This window comes from Hydra vulgaris, chromosome 13 (assembly GCF_038396675.1).
Source record: "Hydra vulgaris chromosome 13, alternate assembly HydraT2T_AEP".
NCBI lineage: Eukaryota > Metazoa > Cnidaria > Hydrozoa > Anthoathecata > Hydridae > Hydra > Hydra vulgaris.
The window spans coordinates 1,180,001-1,207,500 of NC_088932.1; the positions used below are offsets into that span (position 1 = coordinate 1,180,001).

The 27,500-nt window shown below is 25.9% G+C and overlaps 1 protein-coding gene across 1 annotated transcript in view; it reads right to left on the minus strand.

Moving 5' to 3' along the window:
• Positions 1 to 27,500, minus strand: part of LOC100210792 (trafficking protein particle complex subunit 8) — a 103,486-nt gene that overhangs the window by 26,921 nt on the left and 49,065 nt on the right. Inside the window, exons 7-11 of the mRNA XM_065816810.1 lie at positions 24,848 to 25,345; positions 8,601 to 8,707; positions 3,040 to 3,190; positions 2,863 to 2,960; positions 2,657 to 2,762 (exon numbers count right to left, since the gene is read on the minus strand). Of these exons, the coding sequence (XP_065672882.1) occupies positions 2,657 to 2,762; positions 2,863 to 2,960; positions 3,040 to 3,190; positions 8,601 to 8,707; positions 24,848 to 25,345 (960 nt within the window). The remainder of the gene's footprint in view (positions 1 to 2,656; positions 2,763 to 2,862; positions 2,961 to 3,039; positions 3,191 to 8,600; positions 8,708 to 24,847; positions 25,346 to 27,500) is intronic.

The window sequence follows — 27,500 nt, forward strand, 5'->3', positions numbered from 1 at the left end:
TTTTTTTCAAAAACAATAAATCTCACTGTACCCTAATGTATAATGTAGGAAAAATCTATAGAACTTCTGGTATTCTTAAACCTATTTCTACTAAAAAGATACTTTATAAAAAATTGACTTGCTCGAAAAATCTCAATAACAAAAATCTAATGTTTTACTAAATTAAACTTAAAAAGAAATAAAATGAGCAATTTAAATTGTGTGTAATTATATTCTAAGACCTGTATGCAACTTTAAGTTATAAGTACCTAAATATTAAACTGTTCATTACGGGTATGAATCCATACAGTATAAAAGCATAAAAATATGGAACTCCTTTTCTAACTAAAACCACTTAAATCACTGTCAAAACTTTCTACTCTCTTCAACTATTATCTTAGAAAATATTGTTGATAAATCCTATGCCTTACTACAACTTGTAATTTATAATCGTCTGAACTTTTCAGGGATGCGGAGTCCCAAAAGGACTCCGGCTTTATATCTCTACTTTTTCCAAGTCAGTAGTGTCCAGAAGCTCAAAACATCATTATTGACTTATGATCTGCTATAAGAAAAAAGTTCATGAGATCTTATGACTTGAAACTTATTGTTTTTAAGCCCAGAGTCCTGGAGTCCTTGCCGCCTATATACCTAAGGACTCCGGGTTTAAAAAATGATTGTTCCTCTAACCTAAAAGTCTTAATTTTTTTCCTATTAATAGTCCATAAACTTATTTATATTTTTAGAGTTCTTGGATACCAAAAACTTAGATAAAATAATCTTTTTGTGACTTTTAAATACGGAGTCCTTTTTGGGACTCCGCATCCCTGGAACTTTTACTTAAGTAATATTTTTATTATTCTGTTGTGTTATAATACCAATTTCGACAGTTTATCTTGAAGTAAAATAATGATTATTAACTCAGCAGTATAATCAAAAAATCATTACATAATCAAAAAATTATTTAACTGAAGTTGAGATAATAGAAGCTTCAAAGATTTTGCTAATAATAATAAGAAAATTGATTGGGTGATAACTGAGTGGTCAGGGGAATTCTCCAAAGTTTGTAAAGGTTGAAACCACATATGCCATTTTCCAGCTGACAGGAAAACAAAATTTAGATTCTTGTTAAATAGTTTAGAGAGTTCAAGAGAACAATTTTGTAAGATCGTGACAAAAATACTGTCCAGAACACAAGCTGTAGAGTAGTTTACATGAGAAATAATTTTAGCAATAGAAACTTAAGAAATTCAAAAGACTAGCAGTTGATTAACCTGGTTCTTTGGGATGACAAGAGGAGTGATGACTTTGACTTGATGACAAGAGGAGTGTGGTCATTAAATTAAGAGATTAATTACAGTAATAATTCTTTACAAATGGTTCTGCTTTATCTTTGGGAGAGGTAATAAGTTAAGACCCATGCATAAATGATATAATGAGAAATAAAAAGACTTGCATTTGTTCATGTCATTGTTAAAGAATATCTAAAAGTCACTAAAACCTAGCTTCTAAGATAAAATACAAGATGTGTTAATTTGAGAATAATAGTATTGAACTTTTTGGATCAATTTCTTGCAATGATATAAAAACATTTGTTACCTAAAGAGTTGTTCTTGTGGAAAAGATGAAAAATATATACATAAAAGCACTGACATCATCAATGAACTGTTAATTAGAACTAAAATAACAATAATAATAAAGAAATTAAAATAATTAACTATTTTACAGTTGTTGATAGAGTTAATCTTTCTGAGAGCTGTCACAGAGTTAATATAATCTTGTTAATATATTCTTGTTAATATAATCAGTCTTTCTGAGAACTCCCACAGAGTTAATATAATCAATCTGTCAAGCCGTGTCCAGCTGCCTACAAGACAGCAGGACACGACATGACAGATTGACCAAAATTATATGTTACCAGTAGCAGGTAATTATAATCCTAATCCTGGCTTGAACTATTCTGTATAAAAAAAACTGCTCTTATAAAATGTGTGTGTATGTGTGTGTGTGTGTGTGTGTGTGTGTGTGTGTGTGTGTGTGTGTGTGTGTGTGTGTGTGTGTGTGTGTGTGTGTGTGTGTGTGTGTGTGTGTGTTAGACTGTAATACTATTTTATATAATACAATTGTAACAAGTTTTACAATTAAAATAACTGCTCAAGACTTTATAAAGAATCCTTTAGAACAAAAAAAAAGGACAATAAAATTTATTAAAAGAATAATAAAAGCATTAAAAGTATATTATTATAATTATTATAATATTAAAAGTAATATTAAAAGTATTAATGATAAAAGAAAAGTAATAAAGGATAAAAATCTAGTCAAACCACATGAAAAAAAAAAAAAAAATACTAGGGTCATACAATAAACAAGTAGTAAATATGATCAAGAAATTCAGAATGATTTTTTCAAAACTGACTCAACTGACTAATTAAATAAACTAGACTAACTAGACAAAGAAACTTTTTGAGGTTTTGTGCAAAATTGCTAAACTAAAACTGTTTTATGTTATAAATAAACTTTAAATCTTATGATTATATTTTATCATTACTAATATTATTTAAATAATTTTTTAAAACATATGATTATACTTTTATCATTCATTATATAACTTATTTCATAATGCAAAACATAAAAACATAAAGATGAAAACATATTTAAAAAATAACAAAAAACCAACCTCATTGGTTAGTTTAATAAACTCAACAGTTGCTTCTGGATACATTTCTTTAGCTTGAAGTGCTGTGGTACTTAATAAACATGCACGAGTCGCTAAGTCTGGCATGCTGAAAAATGTTTTATTAAATTAAATATTAAAAACTATAATAAAAAAAATTATATATATTTTTTGAGTTTTAATATGAACATTTTGTAATTAAGCCTCACCGACATGTATTGAGATATGTTGAAATACTTGCTTCAAAATAATGAACTGGATAAACTCTTGCAGATCCTAACATAAATGCTGACACAGATGCCATTTCCTAACAAGAAGTTTCAAAAGTATTTAAAACATTAAATCTTATGTAAATTTCAAAATTAAAAAAAGAGAAAAGAATTTACCAAAGCACCAGCAAAATATACCCAAGCATGATCATTGTTAAACTCTCGTTTTGCAGAATGATAAGAACTGTAAGCCAGTTCATAATGTTGTATCAAAAATGCTAAATCTCCCAGTCGCCTATGATGAAGCTCGGGAGAATCTGCTGCATAGCTATAAAAAAATTAAAAATATGACACTCTAGAAATCATAGATACCAATTAGGCTTATGGTAAATCAGCTTGTAAAACCAGTTTTATAAAATAACATCAAAATTTATGCTAATAATTCAGCCAAGTTAACAATAATAAAGATTAAGGCAAAAATAAAAAGTAAGGCAAAAATCTAGTTTTAAAAAATTCTGACAGAATCAACATTCCTGGTGGTAACTTTATCAGCACCTCATTAACCCTAAATTTTAACTTTTTTGAATTAATGGTGTTAACCAGCAAGAAAATATTTTTGTTATATGCCAAGAAAAAAAAGCAAATATTTGCATGATCATATAATTTGTACTACAAGGATACAAGAAAGCCTACCAAGAGTTATTTTTTAAAACTGTGAAACAGGAGAACTGATTTTTTTATTATCTTTATTTCTTATATAATGCAACAGATCACTTCAATTGGATTAGAAACAAAACATTTTCACATCTTTAAAATCTGACAAGACACAGCGTTTACACACCTATACAATATGATTACACACACTGCATTTATATGTCAAACACAGCTGAGACATATTTGACAAAAATATAACATACAGCATCTAAATTTCCTCTCAGAATATAATGACTTAAGATTTTCATAACCAATACATAAGTATATAAATAAAAGTTTTGCCTATATAAAGTCTATATAAAAGTCTATATAAAGAAAAGTTTTGATGCTAAATAGTTTTGATGCTTGATTTATTAAATGAATGAATTTTGTTAGCTGGTACAAAAATTCATTTAAATTTTACTGTTAAAGATGGCCCACTTATGTTATCAATGAGTTTTTTTAAAAGATAAAAGGCATCAATGGAAAAATAGAATTAGATTTAAGAAAATGTCAAGCACAATAAATAATCATTACAGGCTTTGTTAAGAAGTGTTACCCTGTTTTAAGGTTAAACTATGCATTAAGCCATTTGCATTACGCTAAAACTTTTTTAAATTGGAATATTTAAACAGTCTTTTGAAATAGTTTAAGGGGAAAATATTGGGCAGCAATTAGTTGTTTTAAAAAACATTTTTACTGCTATTGTGAAATAATTTTTTTGAGTTGATAAAAAAACAGAAAGTTGAATAAATTTTTTTATACTTCTAGTAATAAAAACTTTTAATTTAGTTTGACTTTATAACTAAATTTATTATTAAATTAATTATTATTATTAAATTATTAATCAATAATAATAAAATATAAATAAATATTAATAATTTTAATTAATAATTAAATTATTCTTATTAATAAATATATTTTATTAAATTCAATTTAATTTTTTTTTGTTAAAGCCAAAATGTTAAAAAAAAATTGACAATTCAAACATAAACAATTGCTCCCTCATTTAAAAAAAAATAACAATAAAATAAAATTTATTGATAATTTAAAAAAAAAATATTGTTTAATTTAAAGATACTTTATAAAGATGAAGACTTTAATGATTTTTAATGTGGTAAAGAAGTATAAACTTAATTAAAATGCAGTACTTTAAAATATGCAACATAATTTAACTTTTAATGATGTAAATATGTATATTGAGTGAAGTTAGATTTACTTGCGTTACGTTTTTCTGATACGCAAAAAAATATCATAACAAGGCCTGTTTAAGCAGATCTAGCAATCTCACAACAAAGCCTGTTTTAACAGATCTTGCAATGATTTGATATATGCTTTCCAGGAAAGGGCAGTAGTAAAAAATATTCTAAAAAGATATAGGGTAAGAGGATATTTTCCCATTTATAAAGACAATAAAAATAATTCTTTGTTGATGATGCATCAATATAAACCAGTCTTTGCTATTGTTGATAATGCATCAATATATATCAGTCTTCACTAATGGAAATGAAAAAGAATGTTGACTATTAAGGACAACTTTAACAATTTTAAAAATTCTAATGTTTTATATTTAAAGATAAAAATTAATGTTCTATAAATATTTCCTGTATGATGAAACTTTATATAAAGAGCGAAAACCAGCATGCCAAATTTTATCAAAAGCCTTTAATATCAAGAACAACAGCCCAGGATGATTCATCATTTCTATCTGAAGCATAATAAAACTGTCAGGCTAACAATTAACTGTTAAAAACTAAATTAACAATTAAAAATTAAATTAACAATTATCTGTTGGAATAACACACTGCTAACAATTCAGCATTAAAATGAGAAGATAAATAATTATATTACTTGTCTGAAAGTAAGTTCTTGGATATCAAGATATCAAAAATTAGATGATTAAAAGAACAAAGACTTAAAACTTAGAAGATAAAAGTCAAAAAAAGAAGATAAAAGTCAGAAAGATTAGAGTGATCTCTAAAAAGATAAGAGTGGTCTCTAGAAAGATTAGAGTGGTCTCTAAAGTTTTACAACTAGAAAGATGCTGATTACCAGCAGGAAGGTATACAAGATTAAAATAAGAACGTGTACAAGATAAAAATAAGCAATTGGGAAATAATTTCAAGAGCACAGAAGAATATTTTGGTATACACAGTTTTGAAAAACTGTGACAGGGATGTCATTAGGAGTCCAAACTTTAAAAAAGGTTAAACAAGAAATAACAATAATAACAAATAATAATAGTTACACACTGATGATAATAGTTTAGTTTAATATTCAGGAGTGATAAAAATTTTAGCAAAAGTGTGATCACCAAAACCAGCTAAAAAAATATTTCTTTGCAAACAACTAAGCCTCCATTCTTTGGAGAATTAAATGCCTTACACATGCAAGTCTGCATTGAGTAAATGTTTACTTATGTCCAAACTAATACTTATACTTATAACTAACCGTGCATACCTATTTATATATAATATTTCCCTTATATAATAAGATAATGTATAACTTATTTCTAAACACTGGAGCTGATAACAAGTTTCTAAGTAACTAGTGATCTAGCTGATCTTCAGGCTTCTTTTATTGTTACTCTTGTTGCTACACTCTTTGTTCAGCTTCTTAGCTTAGGATCTTGTTGTCTTCCCTTTTATTTATGATTATATATAAAGAGCCCTTTCTTACAACTTTGGGTTGATGAAAGGGAATAAAGGAATCACCAAGCCTTTTGTTAAGGGTATCATTATCTAGAGTCAAGTTTTCTAATTATTAAAACATGAATAAATTACCAAAAAGTATTATTAAAAAAGCATTACTATCATATTGTTTGAACTAATCCTTTGAAAATATTTGTGGTCTTTGAAGTCACATTTTATGCATTGAACCTTATTTTCACTAAATCAGCAGACCTACTTGCAATATGGCTGTTTCAATTTTAGATTGTATAAAATAAAAAACAAAGACTATTATCATTTGATTTGTTAACAAAATGCGTGATGCCTGTTCATAGTTTTTTTTTCTTCCTAATAATGCACTTTTTTCAATGTTGTTTTTGATCAAATTAATAAAGGTCATTCTCTTTTAGCCAATACTGTTGCTATTGGTAACTTTAATGCTCATCATGCTGAATGGTTTTAGTTACTGGATCTTTCTAAATTTTTTATTTTCTACGAACGCTATCAATGGTTATTGCTCAAGCAAGTATTCTTTACTTGTTCTTTTAGCCAAAACTTAATCTTGTATAACTTGTCATTCAGCTAAGCATTTTTTTGCTGTAAAGGTTCTTTTATACTCAAAGAACATTTACCTAGTTTTGTTCCTTGAACATCTGTGCTTTGAAATTCTCTCTGATATTACATAACAAAAAAATTGTTGCCTTTTTAACATTTTTACTATATCGAAGAAAAACGATGAAAGTTTCGAAACATTTTAATGTTATCATCATTAATTCATTCTATTATATAATTAGATAAAAATAAAAAACTGTAAATTACTATCGTTCTATTTTGAAAATTTTCTAAAACAGTTTTGAAAAACTTACGAAAAATTTTGTTTTTATTAATTTAATTTTAATTTGTTTTCCTGATTTGTATAACTTACAGGTTTTTTTCTTCTATCAATCACTTCCTTTCTTATCAAGTCTCTTTTTTGTTTTACTCCCAACTTAATTAGTGGTTACTTGTAGCTGTGCTGAGAGTAATTTAAAAAAAGTATTGCTAAAACTTTATGCTAGTAGAAAATTTAACTTTAGAAACAGTGTTTAACTACTTCTAAATGCATGAAAGGCCAGAGACGCGAAATAGATAAACTCCCCAAAAAGTTAACTCCCGGTTAAAACATTCTAACTCCCTGGTTAATCTATTTCAAAATAAATTAACCCTGGGAGTTAAATTATTTTAAAATAAAGCGAAATGGATTAACCGGGGGCTTAAGTATTTCTAACCCCTACTGAAATAAATTAACCCCCTTTAATACGCGATATAAATAATTTAACTTATAATTATATCTACAAAATTGTGTAAGTATTTTAAAATTTTAAAAAACATATTTAGTATTATATATTTAAATATATAATATATAAATATTTAGTGAGTGTTAAACAAAATTACTTTATAACTGTTTATTTTTGACAAGCCTTTATATTATATATAAAAAGGAGATCAAAACAATAGTAATAGTATTGTTTTGATCTTTTAATCTTTTGATAAGAAGATCAAAACAATAATATACATATATATATATATATATATATATATATATATATATATATATATATATATATATATATATATATATATATATCATATATATATATATATATATATATATATATGTATATATATATATATATATATATATTGCTACTATTAATATATGGTATAATAATAGTAGAAATATAATTTATATCCATATCAATAACTAATTAACAGATTTAAAAACAACACATTTGGAAGACATCAAGTTAAAACACTTTTTTTGTAATTTGTAAAAGTTGTTCCAAGGGAGTTAAAATAATATGGGGAGTTAATTTGTTTCGCCGACAGGGGTTCATTTACTTCAAGGGGAATTAATCTATTTTGAAATAGATTAACTCCCCGGGTAATTTTTTATGCAACGGGAGTTAATTTATTATGGGGGTTAATTTATTTCATGACACCGGCACAATGGGGGAGGGGGGGAGTGTGACATCCCTCCATCAATGATTTTTTTGTTCATTTAGACGGCAAATTTGACCCTTTTTGACAAGTCAGTCGGCAAATGTAGACCCTTTAGACAAGTCAGTGGGCAAATTTAGAAAGCCAGTCAGCAAATGTTGACAAGGCAATCAGCAAATTTTAAAAAACAAGGACTTTTTTTTTCAGTCTGCAAAAATGACAATGGTACCCCCTCTTCCCCACATGACACCAACTTTCGCCAGCCCTGAATGCATGAGTCTTCTTTTAAGTAGCATTTTGTAAAATATCTTTCTTTTCATAAATAATTTTCAAAACATAATTAGTTATTAACTAATTGGTAATAAAAATGTATGTATTATAAAGAAAATTTCAAACCTTACGCCATTGCTAGATGATGTAACAACATTAGTTGTTTTATTACCACCAAACCATTTCTTTGTAGCATTGAATATTGACTTATGGATTCCTTTCCGTGATATAATCTATCAAAAAAATCACTGTATATATTATTTACAATTTTTATTTTTTCATATATTGTTTTTCAAGCAAAAATTGGCACATAAAAGAAACCAAAACATCAGCAACATTTTAAAATAAATACCGATTCGTACTGTATTTGATTATTTTTTTTAACTTCTGAGAAATTAATATTTATAACAGGTGGAAAAAACTGAAAAAACTCTATGCATAAAAACTTTTTTATATGTAAGGTATAAAAAATAGGTGGACAAAATAAATAAAAAAGAGAAGAACAAAACTACCACAATATTATTTGAAGTTATATTGCAATAAAATCTTGTGATAAAGTGAAGATAAGAAGTTATTCACAATGGCAAGAACCGTAGGAGAAAAATAACAAACTTTTTGTTTATAAATTTGTTGGTGAATACAGCATTGAATTTGAAGTTAACTTTGTAATAATTTTTGTCAAAATAATGCAAACATTAGTCTTTATGTAGAATAATCGATGAAAACTATAGACAATATTTTTAAGCTTCAAAGAACGAGAAGACAAAAAAGACAACTAAACCATTTCCAATAAATCAGTTTTTATTATACAACAAAATTAATTCAACAGTTTTTCTTAGGCCTAAAAAATCATTTAAGGATTCATTAAAGATGAAAAATAACCGTAATGTAGCAGCCATTGACCAAAAACAAGTTTGTCAGACAAAATATTATATGCTAGTAGTTAAAATCTTTTTAAAGACAGAAAGAAGACCCTAACCCTAACCCTGACCCTAACCCTAACCCTAACCCTGACCTTATCTTCTAAAACAGATAGAAAGTTATCCTTAAAGCAACCTTCTGAATCAAAACAAGCTCAAAACATTCTCAATGAAACTTTAGCACCCATATAACATAGTATTTGTTGTTTGATATATAAATCTAGTTGTCAATATTTTGTGAAAACTAGACAATCCTTCAAAAAATTGAAATAAAAATGGTAGATAGCAATACTGCTACACCCTTATCTTCAGCTACTATATCTTAGTGTTGTTTGGCTTGTGTTGCTGCAATCCAGCAGTGAAGTTTAAACCCGTCTCACTGTTGTAAAATTGCATATGATTCTTTTTTTTACTAATACTATTATGTCTACTGCTCAAGCTATTATCACTTAATTTATCAACCTAAACTTATTCTTGCATGACTTATTATTCAGCAAAGTTGGATCCATTTACTTGAATGGTTCTACATGCTTTAAAATTTTTTAAATTTATCTAATGGACTAATTATTATATAGTTACTAAACAGTTCTTATCTCAAACTTTTTTTTTATCTAGAACAACAGTGATTTGTAATTTTTTCCAAACTTCATGTTTTTTTTAAATCTTTTACTGACCACTATTTTACTCTTTACCTCTCACTTTTTTTCTTCTGTTTGCTCCCAACATTTAGTTGTGGACCAAACTCCCAACATTTAGTGTTGGAAGTTACTAGAAAACTTGCAAGCAACCACTAATTATTGTGAATTTCTGTTAATTCAACTTAATTAGCGATTGCTCACGGTCTTGTTATGAATGAACTTGTTAATTAAAAAAAATAAGTGAAAGTATAGTATAAACTTATCAACAACAATTATATTCTTGGATTATATCCAAGAGTTATATTTTTGATATGTAATCTAAGAATATAATCTAAGTAATCTAGTTGATTATACATATACTTCAGATTATATTCATTTTTATCATACAGATTATATATACAGATTATATATACAGATTATATATACTTCATTAAATCAAAAATAATAACAACTTTTAAAATGTTCATCTTAAAATATTCCAAGTTTTATGAAGTTTTAGTAATATACCATCTCCAACCTTTACTAAACCAAGAGTCCATAAACAGGAAGTAATTTAAGTCAGAGGTAAAAACTTCTTCAATTGTAATTAATATTTTTTCAATTACTAAAATGATATTATTTTTTGTTGTTATCGAGGTTAGCATTTTTGTTGTAATAAAAATTAGACCTTTTTTTTGTTGTAATTAAGATCATATTACTTACTGTTACTAAAGTATATCATTTTTGTTGTTAGTAATTCAAAAATTTTATTTCTGTGGCCTTGCTTACCCAGATTCTTTTAAAGAGTTGAAAAAATTAAAAAAAAAGAAAAAAAGAATAACCTCCTCAACCGGTCCCAAGTCATTGCAGAAGTTAAACACTCCTAAACACATATTTTCAAATTATTCTATTAAATAAATTACTGAGGAGAATTCTATAAGCTCTTTTTTCAATTTTTTTAAAATTCTTTTTCAAAAACTCTGAAAATCGATTTAATGATACTGAATATTTTCTGCACTTAAAATACTCGCTATAGCTGGGTCTAAATAGCATCAAATTTTTTTTATTAAAAGATATACCTGATATCAAATCTAATTTACTAAGTTTTTTCTCAAGCTTTATCTCAAATAAACTGTTGATAAAAATATATATACGTAACTTTTAAACTCAATATCTTAGGTTTAACTAAAACAAACCTAAAAAAATAATCTTCTCTAATTATAATTGGAAACAAAAATATTTAACACACACTGAACCTGTGTAAACATGTTTCTATACTTAAAAAATAATCTACAAATAAAGAAATTGAAATCTGTATTCTACATATTTCTAAATTCACAACTTTTTTTTTCTTTCTCCAAATTTTAAATTTTTTTTGTTGGAAATTTTTTCTCTAAAAAGATTAATTTTTAGCAGTTTCGAACTGCATGAATATTGTAAACAACTTTTAGTAGTTTCAAACTGCATGAATATTGCAAATAACTTGCATTAACATGGTAAACAACTGTATGGATATTGCAAACAACTGCATAGATGTAAACATGCATGTAAATAAAAAATTTTATAATAATACAGCAGTTCTATAATATAATAAAAACCTTTAAAAAATAAATAATAAAAACTTTATTTCAGAATAAACAAAAATTAGAAACAAAGCTTTATAAAAATGTTAAAAATTCATACCCTAACAAGTTATTTATACATGCAAATAATACTGATAAATTTAATATAACACTGATACTTCATTAACTATAGGAAAAAAAAAACTTTCTCTTTAATATAACATCTTCAACCTTTTAAAAAAATGTATTTTCAAAAGTATTTGTTTTAGATAATGAAATAAATTTATGTTTCTGTTTAAACTATTTACCTATGTCAATAGTATTAAAAAGCTTTTGTTACCATTGACAACAACTTTTGAAATTATTATGCAAAATTCTAATGTGTAAAGTTGTATTAATTAAGCAATTTGTGGAGACCTTCAAGGTCTCCACAAATTGCATAATTTTTATTATTAATTGTAAGTATTAATGGTTGCAATTTGAGTCATTAATTATATATTTTGGACTAACTATATGTTTTAAAGAATGCCTGGAGTTCCAAAATAACCGAAAAAATATATACTTTTTTTATTGTGAAAATGAAACCAATATGCATTGTCATTTCTATTTAACAGTACTACTGCAGATAAAACTTATTTATTACCTCTATCATCATTAGATATTTGTTATTTTCATAAAATAATAAAATTTATTAGTACTCTATGTCATTTACATGCCACCTATTTCCTTTACAGAAAACTCATTTCAAATAAAGCTGAAGAATTAAATCAAAACTTAAATAAAATATTGCAAAAAACAAAAAAAAAGTTGATTAAGAGCTACTTTGCTTGTCTGTTCTGAAAGGAAATTTGTCTAATGTTTATGAAATTTTTTTTTAGAAAATTAAAAAAAAATAGGCCATTGAGTCATATAAAAATATAATCCAGCATTTTTTTTTTCTATTAAGAAAACTAAAGTTAAAAACACTTAAAAAGGTTATTAAATTTGATTTGATTTACTATATAGAAAACAAAAAAAAAATATCAAGAGATATTTTCTGAAAATGCTGCAAATTTGAAGCTACTTCATGCAAAACTAACATAAAAATGGCATAACCTCATATCTTTCATCATATTAGATGCCTTCCATCGTGATTCATCATCTTTCTGTCACATTCATCCTTCTGTCACTTTTATCCTTCTGTCACATTCATCCTTCTGTCATGTTCATCCTTCTGTCATGTTAGATTCTTACATTCATCCTTCTGTCACATAAGATTCATTCTTCTGTCATGCTCATTGTTCTGTTATGTTAGATTCTTACATTCATCCTTCTGTCACGTTAGATTCATCCTTCTGTCACGTTCATTGTTCTGTCATGTTAGATTCTTACATTCATCCTTCTGTCACGTTAGATTCATCCTTCTGTCACGTTCATCGTTCTGACATGTTAGATTCTTACATTCATCCTACTGTCACGTTAGATTCATCCTTCTATCACATTAGATTCTTACATTCATATTTATGTCACTTTAGATTCTTACAAGTTTGTAACTATCATGTTAGATTCCTACAATTTTGTACAAATGAAAAATGTTTATTATAATTATTCATCTCCTCACCTAAAGGAGTTACTACAGTTAGAAAAGCTTGATTTTATTTGTTTATCTAAAACTTATTTGATTTAGTCAAATGATGGTATTAAATAAGTTATTTAAAAAAAAAAAATACGGTGATAGTTTAGGTATCACCATATTTTTTTATACACCGTGTTTATTTTAAGTTCTAATAAATTTTTTTACAGCTACATAAGAAATTGCTTGAAAACATTAGCATAAATGAAAACTAAAATTTTTTTTAGAGGAAACCTAATGCAGATAGAAAAACAGTGAAATTAATAATGAATGTATGTATACTTAAGTATAAATAATATATATTTAGAGATTTTTCAATTAATTTTATTCTTTTATAATTATAATTAATATTCTACTAATAAGTTTTAATTAATTATATTCTTTTATAGTCATAATTAATACTCTTTTTCTAACAATAACAATATATTTATTCTTCTTATATTAAGAATATATTTTTTCTAATACTTCTTGTCTTAAATTTTAATTTAGAATTTTTTATATTTACTACCAGATTCTTTTATTACTACTACTAAGTGACCGGGGCCCCGCCTAAAAATGAGACTTTTTGCAAACCCGGCCCCAGCAAAACTATAAGATTTAGCAAAGGTTGATAGCCGGGGCTAGAAAAAAATTGATAATTCTTTATATATAATAATTTTATGTTTACATTTACTATTTATTAAATACTGGCATACATTTATATATTTTTAAACTTTAATTTACTTCCAACAAGATTGCAAGCAACCACTATTAAGTTATGGGTCTCTTTAAAATAGAGAAAGTTAAAATGCTAGGAAAGTTAGAATATAGAATAGAAGAAGTAGAATATAGAATAGAAGAATAGAAGTTAAAATACTAGGAAACTAATAACTAAAGATTTAAAAAGTTGTAAGTTGTATAAAAAAGGAAAACATAAAGATTGGTAAGAGTTATAAGGTTTTTTTTTTAATGTTCAAGAAAAAAAACTGGATTATTAAAAGTTTTTATAGCATGAAGGGACAGATACTGTAAAAGGATGCAACTTGTTGGATAAAAAGCCAAGCAAGAATGAGTTTTGGTTTACCGTTATAGAGAAAATAGCTCTTTTGAGAATTAATCATGATTGTATTTGTAGAAAAAAGAAACAAATGCAATCTTACAACAATGGGAGAGAGGCTCAAACTTGGCAGGTAAAGCAGGTCTAATTACATTTACAATGTGACTTTGTCTGAGAGTAAGAGGGTTGATATTCATCAATATTGGAATGCCAACAATATTGCAATATTTTTTCGCAGTAAATGAATGAGTTTAGTTTAGTAAAATTGTGTATTTTAAATTTGTGTATTTTAAGTCCAGAATTTAAATCCATAAGCCACTGCAAGCCTTAAGCTGTTACAGAAGAGAAATCAGATTTAAAACAACTGCTTGTTCTAAGCAATTAAAATCTGCAGTTAGAAAGGAATTATTTCATAACCTCAAAACCTTTATATAAAGAAACTAATAACAGAGTAAAAACTATTTGTAGGATAGTTAGAGAGGTCAAAGTGTTTTCTTGAGTTTTGAAAAATTGGAACCACTTATTTAGCACTTTTTGAAAGTTTAGAAAAATTGAAGACAGTTCTGGAGAATATTTTTTAAGACTATGATGGAAATCTATTCCGGAGCACAAACTGTAGAATTGTTTAATTGAGAATTAACTTTAGCATTGGAAGCCTGAGTGATTTGGATGTTTAACAATAAGTTAATCTGTTTTTAACTCTTAAATTTAACTCTCAGGAAAAGTATGGGTATATAAGTATATAAAATTATATTCAAGAGTCAAATTAGAGTAAGATTTCTTTGCAAATAAATCTGCTTTATACTGGGGAGAAGTAAAAAGATCAGACCCATAAATTTGAGATTAAATGTTAGACTTACTTTAGTTAATGACACTGTTAAAGACTAACCAAAAGTTTCTAGAACCTAACATCTGAGATACGAGATTTAGTAAACTGAGAATAACAGAGCTTAACATTAGACAGAACTTTTTTACATAGGCTTCTTGCAATAATAAAAGAGCATTTGTTCTTAAGAGAAATGTTCTTGTAAAAAAAAAAAGAAAAAAAAGATTAATGTTTAATAAAGCAACTGCTCAAGATGGTGAAAAATGAAATAGAAAATTGAAAGAGAAGTAAAAAAACCTCCAAACTTTTATTCCAGAAGGAATAAAAGCTTTCAAGATGCATACATATTATGGGTATAAACATATATGTTGCTATTTATTTAGATGCTTGCATACAATTTCCTTTCATTGATAAACTTTAGTATTTATATGGTATAGTCTTTGCCGAAAGAGAAGATGATCAGATGGATGTGTGGTGTGACTCTAGCAACACAAGAAAAGAGGGCATAATCTTAGACAGATTGGAAAAAATGTTGTATCGAACGTATGTTAGAAAAGATTAAAGTAATTTAGGTATCAGCATGTCAAGAGGTAGCAGCTACAGTAGAAAGGTAGTGGTAGAAGTAGGAAAACTTTAAGAGAGTGTCTTACATATTGTATGAAATGACTTTTAGTTGAAAAAAAAAACTCCAGATTGTTTATATTAGAGAAACAGCATAAAAGAGGAAGGCTAAAGCCTGATGATTATGATGATGATCATCATCATCATTATGATGATGATGATCATTATGATGATGATCATATGGATATTCGGTATAGCAACGCAAAATTTGCATTACCGAACATTTTTGTTCGCTAATGCAACCTGACGCGGCCTATGTTCGTTTTTGTAACAATTTTGTTCGTTATTGCAACTTGTTGTTCGTTATTGCAACTCCGGGAACGTACGTTAGAGCCTTATAAGTTTTTTGTTTTTTAAGAATTTATTTGATCGTAATCCGGCAATAAATTTGTTGAATCGCCATTAAATACTAAATAAAATATTATATACATACATAAAATATTTTATAAATATATGTATATATATATATATATATATATATATATATATATATATATATATATATATATATATATATATATATATATATATATATGTATATAAATATATATATATATATATATATATATATATATATATGTATATATATATGTATATAAATATATATATATATATATATATATATATATATATATATATAATATATATATATATATATATATATATATATATTTAAAAAATTTTATTTTATAGAAGAACAATTATATATTATTAGAGAATCACTAAAAAAAAATTTATCTCAGATATCACAGTGTTTCTTAAATGAAGACTCATCATAAAATCATCATTTCTAATGAGTCTTTATTGATGATACACAGTGGTTAATTTTATAATCACTTAACAAAAATTTATCAATGAGATAAATTTTTGTTAAGTGATTTTCTACTAATTTATAATTGCTCTGTTCTTTTAAGAACATTGAGCACTCTACTTATACTCTAAATATAAAGTTGTTGTTTTTCACTTTTTCTGTTTACTGTTTAAAAGAAAACAAAAATTCAAACTTGTCTAATAATTCTTTCAAGGTAGTTCAAGTGATACCGAAGACTTGGATACATTTGTTACAGCAGGTATACAATTTATTCATATTTGTATATAATTTTTGATACACGTATTTGTGTATATTATATGTTATAAAATATATATATATATGTTATAAATTATATATATTTTATAAATTTTGATACATATATTTGTATACAATTTTTGACGTGTAAATATATAAGAAATAAAAGTGTTGTTCAATAAATATAGTCTTAATAAGGCATTAAGCTTGAACTCATAAAATTAGCAGTCAAAATAAAGCCAAAAAGTAAAGATTTTACTAAATGATGACTTAATAATAGATTTTTTATTTTTGGATCAGAATTTTTATGTTCGATAGATTCACAGGTGTAAGGTTGCAATACAATCTAATAACTTGCATGAAATTCTTTTTACATTTCAAGTCTAGATGTGAGAGAAAGATCCCCGATACAGTCTACCTTATTGCGTGGTAATATTTTTTTTATAACTGTTTGTAATAAAATAAGGATAAAATTAAATGTTTATAGGATTGAATCTGTTTTCAAAGAAATGTATGATTGAAATAGCACTTCTCAGTTGCTATAATCTATTTATTCTGGTCAAGTAAGTATCTTACTTAAATTTATGATTCACAGATACATTTTTATATAGTATACTATTGAGTCGGGATAGCTCAGTTGTATAGTGTGCTGCTATTATTGTGATCGGATAGCCTGTCGCAGCAGGATTGCAGATTCAAATCCCACCTTTGCCAGTTACTATTTAATTATGAAGGGAGTTTGTTTTGAACAAATTTGAAGGTCCCTAGAGTTCATTAAATACTGTGTTCTTAAAAATATATTTTAGCATTTGTTTATTTATTGGGAGTTGTTTAAACATCAGTTTGGAAACAAAATGATGTGTAATATTTTAATATAAATAAAATCTTTTGCAATATTTTATTTTTGAGTATTCAATTTTCAATACTTGAAGTCAAATAGTTTTTTTTTTAAATCGACTTTTAGTCAAAGTAGATTAAAATTACTAAATGCTAAATCCTTAAATAGTATTTTTGTATTTTATGTTCAGTTATACAGTTACAGACATAACTGGTTTATTGTTGGTGGATAAGATAAAAGTTTGTATTACATAAAAATATAGGAATTTACACTCTATTATTCCATTTGCTTTATTTTTATTTTTATTTTTTCTTGATTATTTAACATGTTTTTGCATTTCCGTTTATTTATTCAGAAAATTTTTGTAACAGAGATCTCCTTAGCCTAATGACAGAAGATCAATTGCATGATCTTTTTAAAGCTTTTGTTTTAGCTTTTAATAGTTTGAAGGTAATCATAATCTAAAATATTATTTATATATTTATTTCTAATTATTTCATCTTAAAATCATCTATTGGATAATATTCAACTTTCCAGTATTATTTTTGTTTTTTAAGTAATGATCTTTTTAGGAGAGTGACTATGTATTTAAAATTCTAGTGCCTGAATCTATTGTATTTATATTTGCTAAAGCTAGTAATGTGTCAAGAATAAAGGTAATCTAAAAGCTTTTGTTTTTCAATTTTTTATTCTAGTAATTAATTACTTAAATTATTAAATATGACTTATTTATATAATTAAATATTACTAATTTGTATAATTATATAAATAAGGGATTTTTTTAAATAACATTTATTAATATCATAACTATTTTTAATAATATTTTTGCGCATTCTCGATTTAGGCTGAAGTAGCTCTCTGTACTTACATTTCTGAAAGGCAATACAAACTTTTATATATATATATATATTTTTTTTCAACTAATTTACCATTATTAGTTATTACTACACATTTGTTTATTTTTTTTTAAGAGATAAAAAGCGTTTCTGTAGCTCACCAGAATCAACTTGTAAAACTGGTAAGACTGTAAGACTGGTATTCAATCAAAATATATATTTTATGATGCCTAACAAACCTGATGGTTTGTTAGGCATCCTTTATTTTGTACAAATCCATGTTGTTGAGGCTTTAACAGATTGTTTTCTGTTATATAAATTATCAGCTTTTTTCTAATTATTTTCTCTATTATCTTACATTGTATTGATATTAAAGAGATAGGTCTGTAGTTGAGCGGATCTTCCTTGCCTCCTTTTTTAAAAAGTGATGCAATGTTTGCAGATTTCCATAATTCTGGCATCTCTCCTGAATGAATCAATTTCTATCAAGTATTAATGACAAAGGTTTGGATAATCCTTCTGCACAATGCTTTAGCACATAGGGACTGATGTTATCACAACCAAGTGACTTATTTTCATTAAGTTCTAATAAATAATTATGTACAATATCTTCTTTTAGTTCTTGGTCCCAGTCACATTCAAACAATTGCATTGTTTTATTGATGAAATGTGGTAGATCTTGATTTTCTTTGACAAATACTGATTGGAAACTACAATTTAGTAGATTAGCAATGACTTTTTTATCTGTTATTATTTTATTGTCACTAGTTTTAAGTTCTTGTAGTTTTGTATGTGTTTGATTTTTTTGTGCATATGCATAGAAGAGTTTTGGGTTATGTTTCACATCTTTTGCTAAGTTTATTTCATGATCAAGAGTAGATTTTTTAATTTGCTTTTTAATCATTTTATTAACTAGTTTGTATTCATTATTTAGGTTTGTATTTTTGAAGTTTGTAGCACGCACTCTGCACCATAGATTACGTTTTTTTCTAATTAGATTCTTGATTTTTATGTTGATGCATGGATTTTGGATAGAAATAGTGGGTTTGAAGTGGTGAGGAATATATTGTTTGCAAGCTTTTTCATAAATTTTTAAAAAGTATTTATAACATTGGTTTGTATTTATTTTATCAAATATTTCATCCCAATTCACTTTATAAAACATGATATTCATTTCTTGGTATTTTTCTTTTCGAAAAATAAATCTCTTATTGTTGAACTTTTTCTCACATTAATTGAGTATGTTAGTTTTCCATTTTAAGATGTAATGTCTTTTAGTAATTTGACCATCGCAATTTTATTACATAGTAATTTAATCATCGCAATTTTTTGCAAAGCATCTTTAATTGACGTAAGTATAAACAAATAAATGTTTGGATTTCCATGTATGGAAGTTCTCTCTCCAACAAAAAACACGCTGGTTCAGCCCTTACAGCAAGGGAGGGTCTGAGAGCTAAAAAATAATTAAAAAGCTAATTGAAATTAAGACTTTGTTATAGTTAAGATAAATCAATAACCTTTACACAATAGTCTAGTTAGTAAGTTCTGCACTATATTATATTGATGTTATAAATAAATATCTTAATACTCGCCTTTGAATAATATATAGCTTATCCCCAAGAGGTGTGCGTGGGGTGACGTGGGGGATGGGGCTTACTACCTTGATTCTCACCCTTAACGCGCTCTTGATTGAAATCAAACTCAAATAATAAAAGTAAGAAAGTAAAATGCCTTAAACTTTATTTTTCTTATTTAAAACTAGTATTAAGATGCATGTATGTATGTAAGAATACGAAATGATCATTGTAAACTTATTTACATTTATTATAAACTTAAAATTGCTAAATTTGTTTATTTTGGAAAAACGTCCACAGAAGGATTTTCAAAAAACGTATTGGTTTGGTATAGATACTAGTGTAATAAACTATTTTTATTTATTTGAGATTAATTTTTTGAAAAAAAAGTATAAACAATTGTAAAATGTAAAAAAATATTTTAATTTCTTCTGTTTTCATTTTTCCATTAGTCAATTTCTTTTACCCAAAAAAACCCATTCCGCGGAGCATTCCTGCTTTTTTACGATGGAGTTTAGATTTTATAAAAGGAGTTTGATTAAAGAAATAAAAAGGAATTAAACCTAAACAATAAATTAGAAATAACGAACCTTTTCTATTCATCCATTATCAAAAAATAAGTGAGTTCGGTAATGCAACCTGGATAGTTTCGGTATTGCAACAACTACTGTTTAAAACCCTAATTCCCCGCAAAAAAAATAATGTCAAAAGCGAAGTAAATGTTTTTTGGACATTCGACATGATATATATTACATCCATCAAGAAAAATAAGTTTAAAAAAGTTTTTAAAAAAATTTTATGTAACGTTTTTTTTCAAAATCAAAGTAGGAGATTGCACATTAATATATTATAGAAAGTTTACTTGAACTCAGAAACTTAAAATCGCCATGATGATATGAAAAACCTCAAAGTTTAGGTAAGTGGATTTTTTTCGTTTATAGCTTGATTTAAAGGGAATGAATAAAAAAGACATATCCGAATCATTTTTTGATGATCCCCATGCCTAAATCCTCTTTTTTAGATTTTTCGGTAATGCAACGCCTTTTTCGTTATGGGTCTTATCTGTAAGGTTTTTTTCTCAAAAATTTTTTTCGTAACTAACATATTTTAAAAATTTATATCTTTCTGATAAAAATTAAAAAAAAAAAAAAAAAATCGCAAGCGATGCGGGTAAATTCTAAAATCCTGTGTGCCGATGACGGCGTTACAATAGCGAACACAGAACCACATACTGATGATCATGATGATGATGATGATCATGATGATGATCATGATGATCATGATGATGATCATGATGATCATCATCATCATCATCATGATGATGATCATGATGATGATCATGATCATGGTGATGATCATGATGATGATCATGATAATGATCATGATGATGATCATGATGATGATGATCATCATCATGATGATGATCATGATCATGGTGATGATCATAATGATGATCATGATAATGATCATGATGATGATCAGGATGATGATCATCATCATGATCATGATCATGATCATGATCATCATCATGATCATGATGATGATCATGATGATCATCATCATGATGATGATCATGATGATGATGATGATGATCGTGATCATGATGATGATCATCATCATCATGATCATGATGATGATGATGATGATCGTGATCATGATCATCATCATCATGATCATGATGATGATGATCATAATGATGATGATGATCATGATGATGATCATGATGATGATCATGATGATGATCATGATGATGATCATGATCATGATCATGATGATGATCATGATGATGATCATGATAATCATGATGATGATCATCATAATCATGATGACAATATTCATCATTATGATCATCATCATCATCATGACGATGATCATCATGATGAACATGATGATGATCATCATCATGACGATGATCATCATCATTATAATAATGATGATCATCATTTTTATAATGATGATGATCATCATCATTATAATAATGATGATCATCATTTTTATAATGATGATGATCATCATCATTATAATAATGATGATCATCATTTTTATAATGATGATGATCATCATCATTATAATGATGATCATCATTTTTATAATGATGATGATCATCATCATTATAATGATGATCATCATTTTTATAATGATTATGATCATCATCATTATAATGATGATCATCATCATCATTATAATGATGATGATCATCATCATTATAATGATGATGATCATCATCATTATAATGATGATCATCATCATCATTATAATGATGATCATCATCATCATTATAATGATGATGATCATCATCATTATAATGATGATCATCATCATCATTATAATGATGATCATCATCATCATTATAATGATGATGATCATCATCATTATAATGATGATCATCATCATCATTATAATGATGTTCATCATCCTCATTATAATGATGATGATCATCATCATTATAATGATGATCATCATCATCATTATAATGATGATCATCATCATCATTATAATGATGATCATCATCATCATTATAATGATGATCATCATCATCATTATAATGATGATCATCATCATCATTATAATGATGATCATCATCATCATTATAATGATGATGATCATCATCATTATAATGATGATCATCATCATCATTATAATGATGATCATCATCATCATGATCATCAGCTTTAGCCTTCCCTTTTTTATGCAGTTGATGATGATAATGATAATAATGATGATGATCATCATCATCATCATGTGATAATGATGATTGCAATGATCATGTTGATCATAATGTTATATATGCATATATATACAAAATATGACATGAATTTTGAATAAAAATATAATATACTTTAGGATGTATAAATTTTTACGCAGCCCTGGTCCCAAACCCGGTCCCAGCTATATTTTATCAAACCCAACACAGGTCAAATCTTAACCTCAGTCACTCACTACTTTGAGTTATCGCTTTTGTTTTATCATAAGTCTTGTGTTAGATTGTTTAAGTAAATTAATAAGAGAAAATTTGATTTAAGCCTAAAATTTTTTTCCTCTCTGTTTCAGGCAATTTTTTTTTTTATTGGATGACGCCAAATAATTTATCATTGGTACAAGTTATGGTTTTAAAAGTGTCAGGTGTTATGACTTTTGTCAATATTACGAAAGTAGTACCTGCAAAGATGGACCCTAACATAAAAACTGGAACTTTTATGGAGAATTTAACAGCAGGTAAAATATTTTTCATAAATTGGTTAACTAAATATTTCCATCATTTTATGATAATGATGATGATGATAATGATTTCCATCATTTTATGATGATAATGATGATGATAATCATAACTATCATGATCATCATCATTATGATCATTTGGCTTTAGCCTTTCTCTTTTATGTTGTTAATGATGCTGAAGATGATGATAATGATAATCATCATCATTATTATAACGATGATGATTATGGAGAAGTATTATCGGGGCCTCATCATTATAATAATGATGATGCCCTGGTCACTTATTAATTACTACCAGTAATTGTAGAATAGTTGAAATCAGTTAACACATCTTTGTTGAATTTGTTTTTATAAAAATCAGATTTTTGTTTTTAGACTTATGATTCAAAATACAACACTTTTTTCACATTTATTTTTCATCGTGGCTATTCAGAAGATTGCATAACTCTTCTAAATATTGAGTAACAACAATTTTAAAATAAAAAAATCTATATGGCAGCAATATACAAACCTTGTAAAAAACATCAAGCGCAATGTCATTATTTTTTTTTACTTTACTTCTTCATTAAAAAAAATGTTCATATTTCTTATATTTTTAAAGTACTTTTTATCAACATTTTTTAATGATAAAAAAAAAAGAAAAGAAAATGACCTTATTAATCCACTTTTTTTTCAGCAAAGTTTACAGTCTCAGGAGAGAGTTTTTTTTAAAAAAGAATTTCATTTATCTAGCCAGCAAAATAACATTTAAATAGACTTTTATTTTAAGCTACAATTTCATCAACAGTTTTAGTTCAAAAAAGTTACGCTGTTAATCAAACTGACATTATCTCAGAACCATTAAACTGAAAATAAGATACAAAATATTAAATTTAATATTTTAGATGCAAAATAAGTCACTTAAATGAGCAGAAATAATCAATAATTTCTTATTTCCTTATAAAAAAACATTTGTTTCTATACTTTAGATTTATTTTATATTTACATATTTTTTAATAAATATAGAGTAGAATATCTTCATCACTAAACTGCTGACAGTAGAATTTTATTAAAAAGACAAAATAATATAATAGTTATTGTTAGGTTAGTATTATTTTTTACTTAATAATAGTTAGCAATTAGTGTTTCAAAGATGATTTTGGAATTTTTAAATATCTAAATCTTTTATGAAGGAGGATAAATCAGCAATTAACTCATTAGACAGAAAAAATGCAACATTTTGATTATTATGTTTTGGTTGCTGTTGCTATTGTATATATGATGGTTATTACTTTATCCTGAAAAAAATTTAAACCTTTATATATTTCTAACCTATATATGCTTGTAAACTTTTCAGTATATTTATTGTAATTGCTTTTTTTATGAGCTAATAATATTTTGACGATTGAAGACATAATTGTAAAAAAATTATCAGCACATAAAAATTGCAATTGCAATAAATATAGGAAAAACAAGAACAAGTTCATTTTTATTATTAATTAAAATATAAACATAAACTATGTAAATTATTAAAAAGCAGCCAATTTTGTAATGTATTTTTATCTCTAAAGCCAAGAGGCTATTCAACTTTATATTTTAATAGTTTATCTACCAATAATTATTAGTAATCATATATTTTGTTTTATTTGTGTAAAAAATATGGATACCTGCTCAGATATTGTCCTCATCAATTTTTCTATATGTGGAAGTAAACCACGAACACAAAATTCAAAAACAAATTCCTTAATACGGTCTTGATCTTCAGATGACATAAAAAGTCCATAATTTTGATGTTTTTCAATATTAGCTAGTGTGCTATCAGAGTTCGCCAAAATACTAAATGAAAATTGTCGCAAACTAGTTTTTGCATCTTGCATCTTGAGAGACCTTTCTGTAGATTGAACCAATTTTTCTTCTTTTTTATAATAAAGATCATTTGTTAAAGGACCTAAACTGTCAGTATCTGTAATATCAAGTGTATCTTTGTAATGCATGCTGGTTAATGGATCATTAAAACTCATAGGAGGTGGTTGAACATGATTGTGTTCAATTTCTTTATCAATTAACTCTAATTCTGTTACAATAACCTCTTCCTTAAGGTCAGCTTCATATTGATTGGTCTGTCCAACTGATGAGTTTCGTTCTAACTCATTATCATCAATGACCTAAGTTATATAAAAGTAGATAACCATCATAAGTAATAGAGTAATAAATTATATAAAAGTAGATTACCATCATAAGTAACAGAGTAAATAAATTATATAAAAGAGATAACCATCATAAGGAATAGAGTAATAAATTATATAAAAGTAGATTATCATCATAAGTAACAGAGTAATAAAGTCATAATACAGTAAATAATATTATCATTGATGTAAAGAACTTGCAAGAAATTAATGATTTATTTAACTAATGAATTAATGATTTTATTAAAGTAAAAATTGGGCTTTAAAATAACATGTTTTTGTTTGCAGATAAACTTCCAAAAATCACATAACTTTAACACATAACAGCCATATTGTGGTTTACCATTTTGTAAATAAAAGTCTTTAAAACCTGTTTTTCTTAATACAAAGAAAATTTTGCAAACTTTGGATCATTATCCTGCTAGAAAGTTTAAACTAATGGCATTTTATGCTCAGCATACAGCAAAAGTATGCTCTTAAAAATTTTCTGATATCCCATACCTTGATATTTTTGCTATTGTGATTTAAACATTTTGTTGTCTACTCAGTATTATTTTCCATTTTGCCATCAGATCCAAACATATTATATTCTGATTCATTACTCAACAAAATATTTTACATACTTTCAAATGTTCATGAAAAAAAAGAAAATAGAACCCCTTAAATCATGTGGAATTAGGTAAAGATTAATGGTTTCCAGCTTACTTAAAAATCATAACTGTTCTCATTCATTATTAATTGCTCAGAAGGTTTTTAATGGATTTTTAAGGAAGCATTTGCAAAGAATTGATTTTTTAAAATGTGTATTTTTTCTAAGATATACTTTTGGTTTATACTATGCAACCAATTATACAATTAAGCAAATATTTCTTTTTTCTTTTTATACATTAAAGATTTTTGTTTTTGTTGCTGTATCAAAAAATATTATAAAATATTAACAAAGACTTAAATATAACATGGCAACTTTCAAAGTGTAACTTTACAACAAAAATTAATAGTTGACACTAATACATGCTTTTACCATTATGGAAACATCATACATCTATATCTACTTCTATGTTAGGTTTACATTTACATACATCTACTTCTATGTTAGGTTTACATTTACATACATCTACTTCTATGTTAGGTTTACATTTACATACATCTACTACTATGTTAGGTTTACACTTACATAAATCTACTACTATGTTAGGTTCACACTAGACTAATTAACAAATACAAAAACTAAATTTGTTACAAATATATAAAAATTTATGATTTATAAACAGTAGGTTAACTTTATATATTTTTTAATTTTTTTTTAGTTAACTTTTTAGATATATTTTAATCTTGATTGCATAAAACTTATTAACTATTAACTTATTACTACAACCCTCAGAATTACGAAAAATGAGGTAGGCGATTAATTGCTGACCTTAAACAGTTAGAGGTTGGCATCAGGTCAACAAAAAAAATTTGACACAAAGGGGTTACTAAAAAATGTAGAATTGAGGTTAGCAAACTTTTGCCAACCTCAATTTTAATTAAGATCAGATTTGAATACAGGAGATGTTAATCTTGTCTCCGTTAGACTAAAGTTAAAAAAATGCTAGACTTGTTAACAACACTGCTTAAAATTTTCTAGAAATCTCTAAAACATAACTTCTGATATAAATTTCAAGAAATAGTAAACAATATAGTATATATATATATATATATATATATATATATATATATATATATATATATATATATATATATATATATATATATATATATATATATATATATATATATATATATATATATGTATATATATATATATATATATATATATATACATATATATATAAATTAGTAAAAACACTTATCTAACTTTAATCTTCTACAGCATGTTTTCCCACCAGCAGGCTCATCAGGAAGCCTGATGATATATATATATATATATATATATATATATATATATATATACATATATATATATATATATATATACATATATATATATATATATATATATATATATATATATATATATATATATATATATATATATATATATATATATATATATATATATATTTAAAGGAATGACTGTCTAGATTTTTTTTTAAACTAATTCACAATTTTTTTTAAAGTATTCATCCAATAA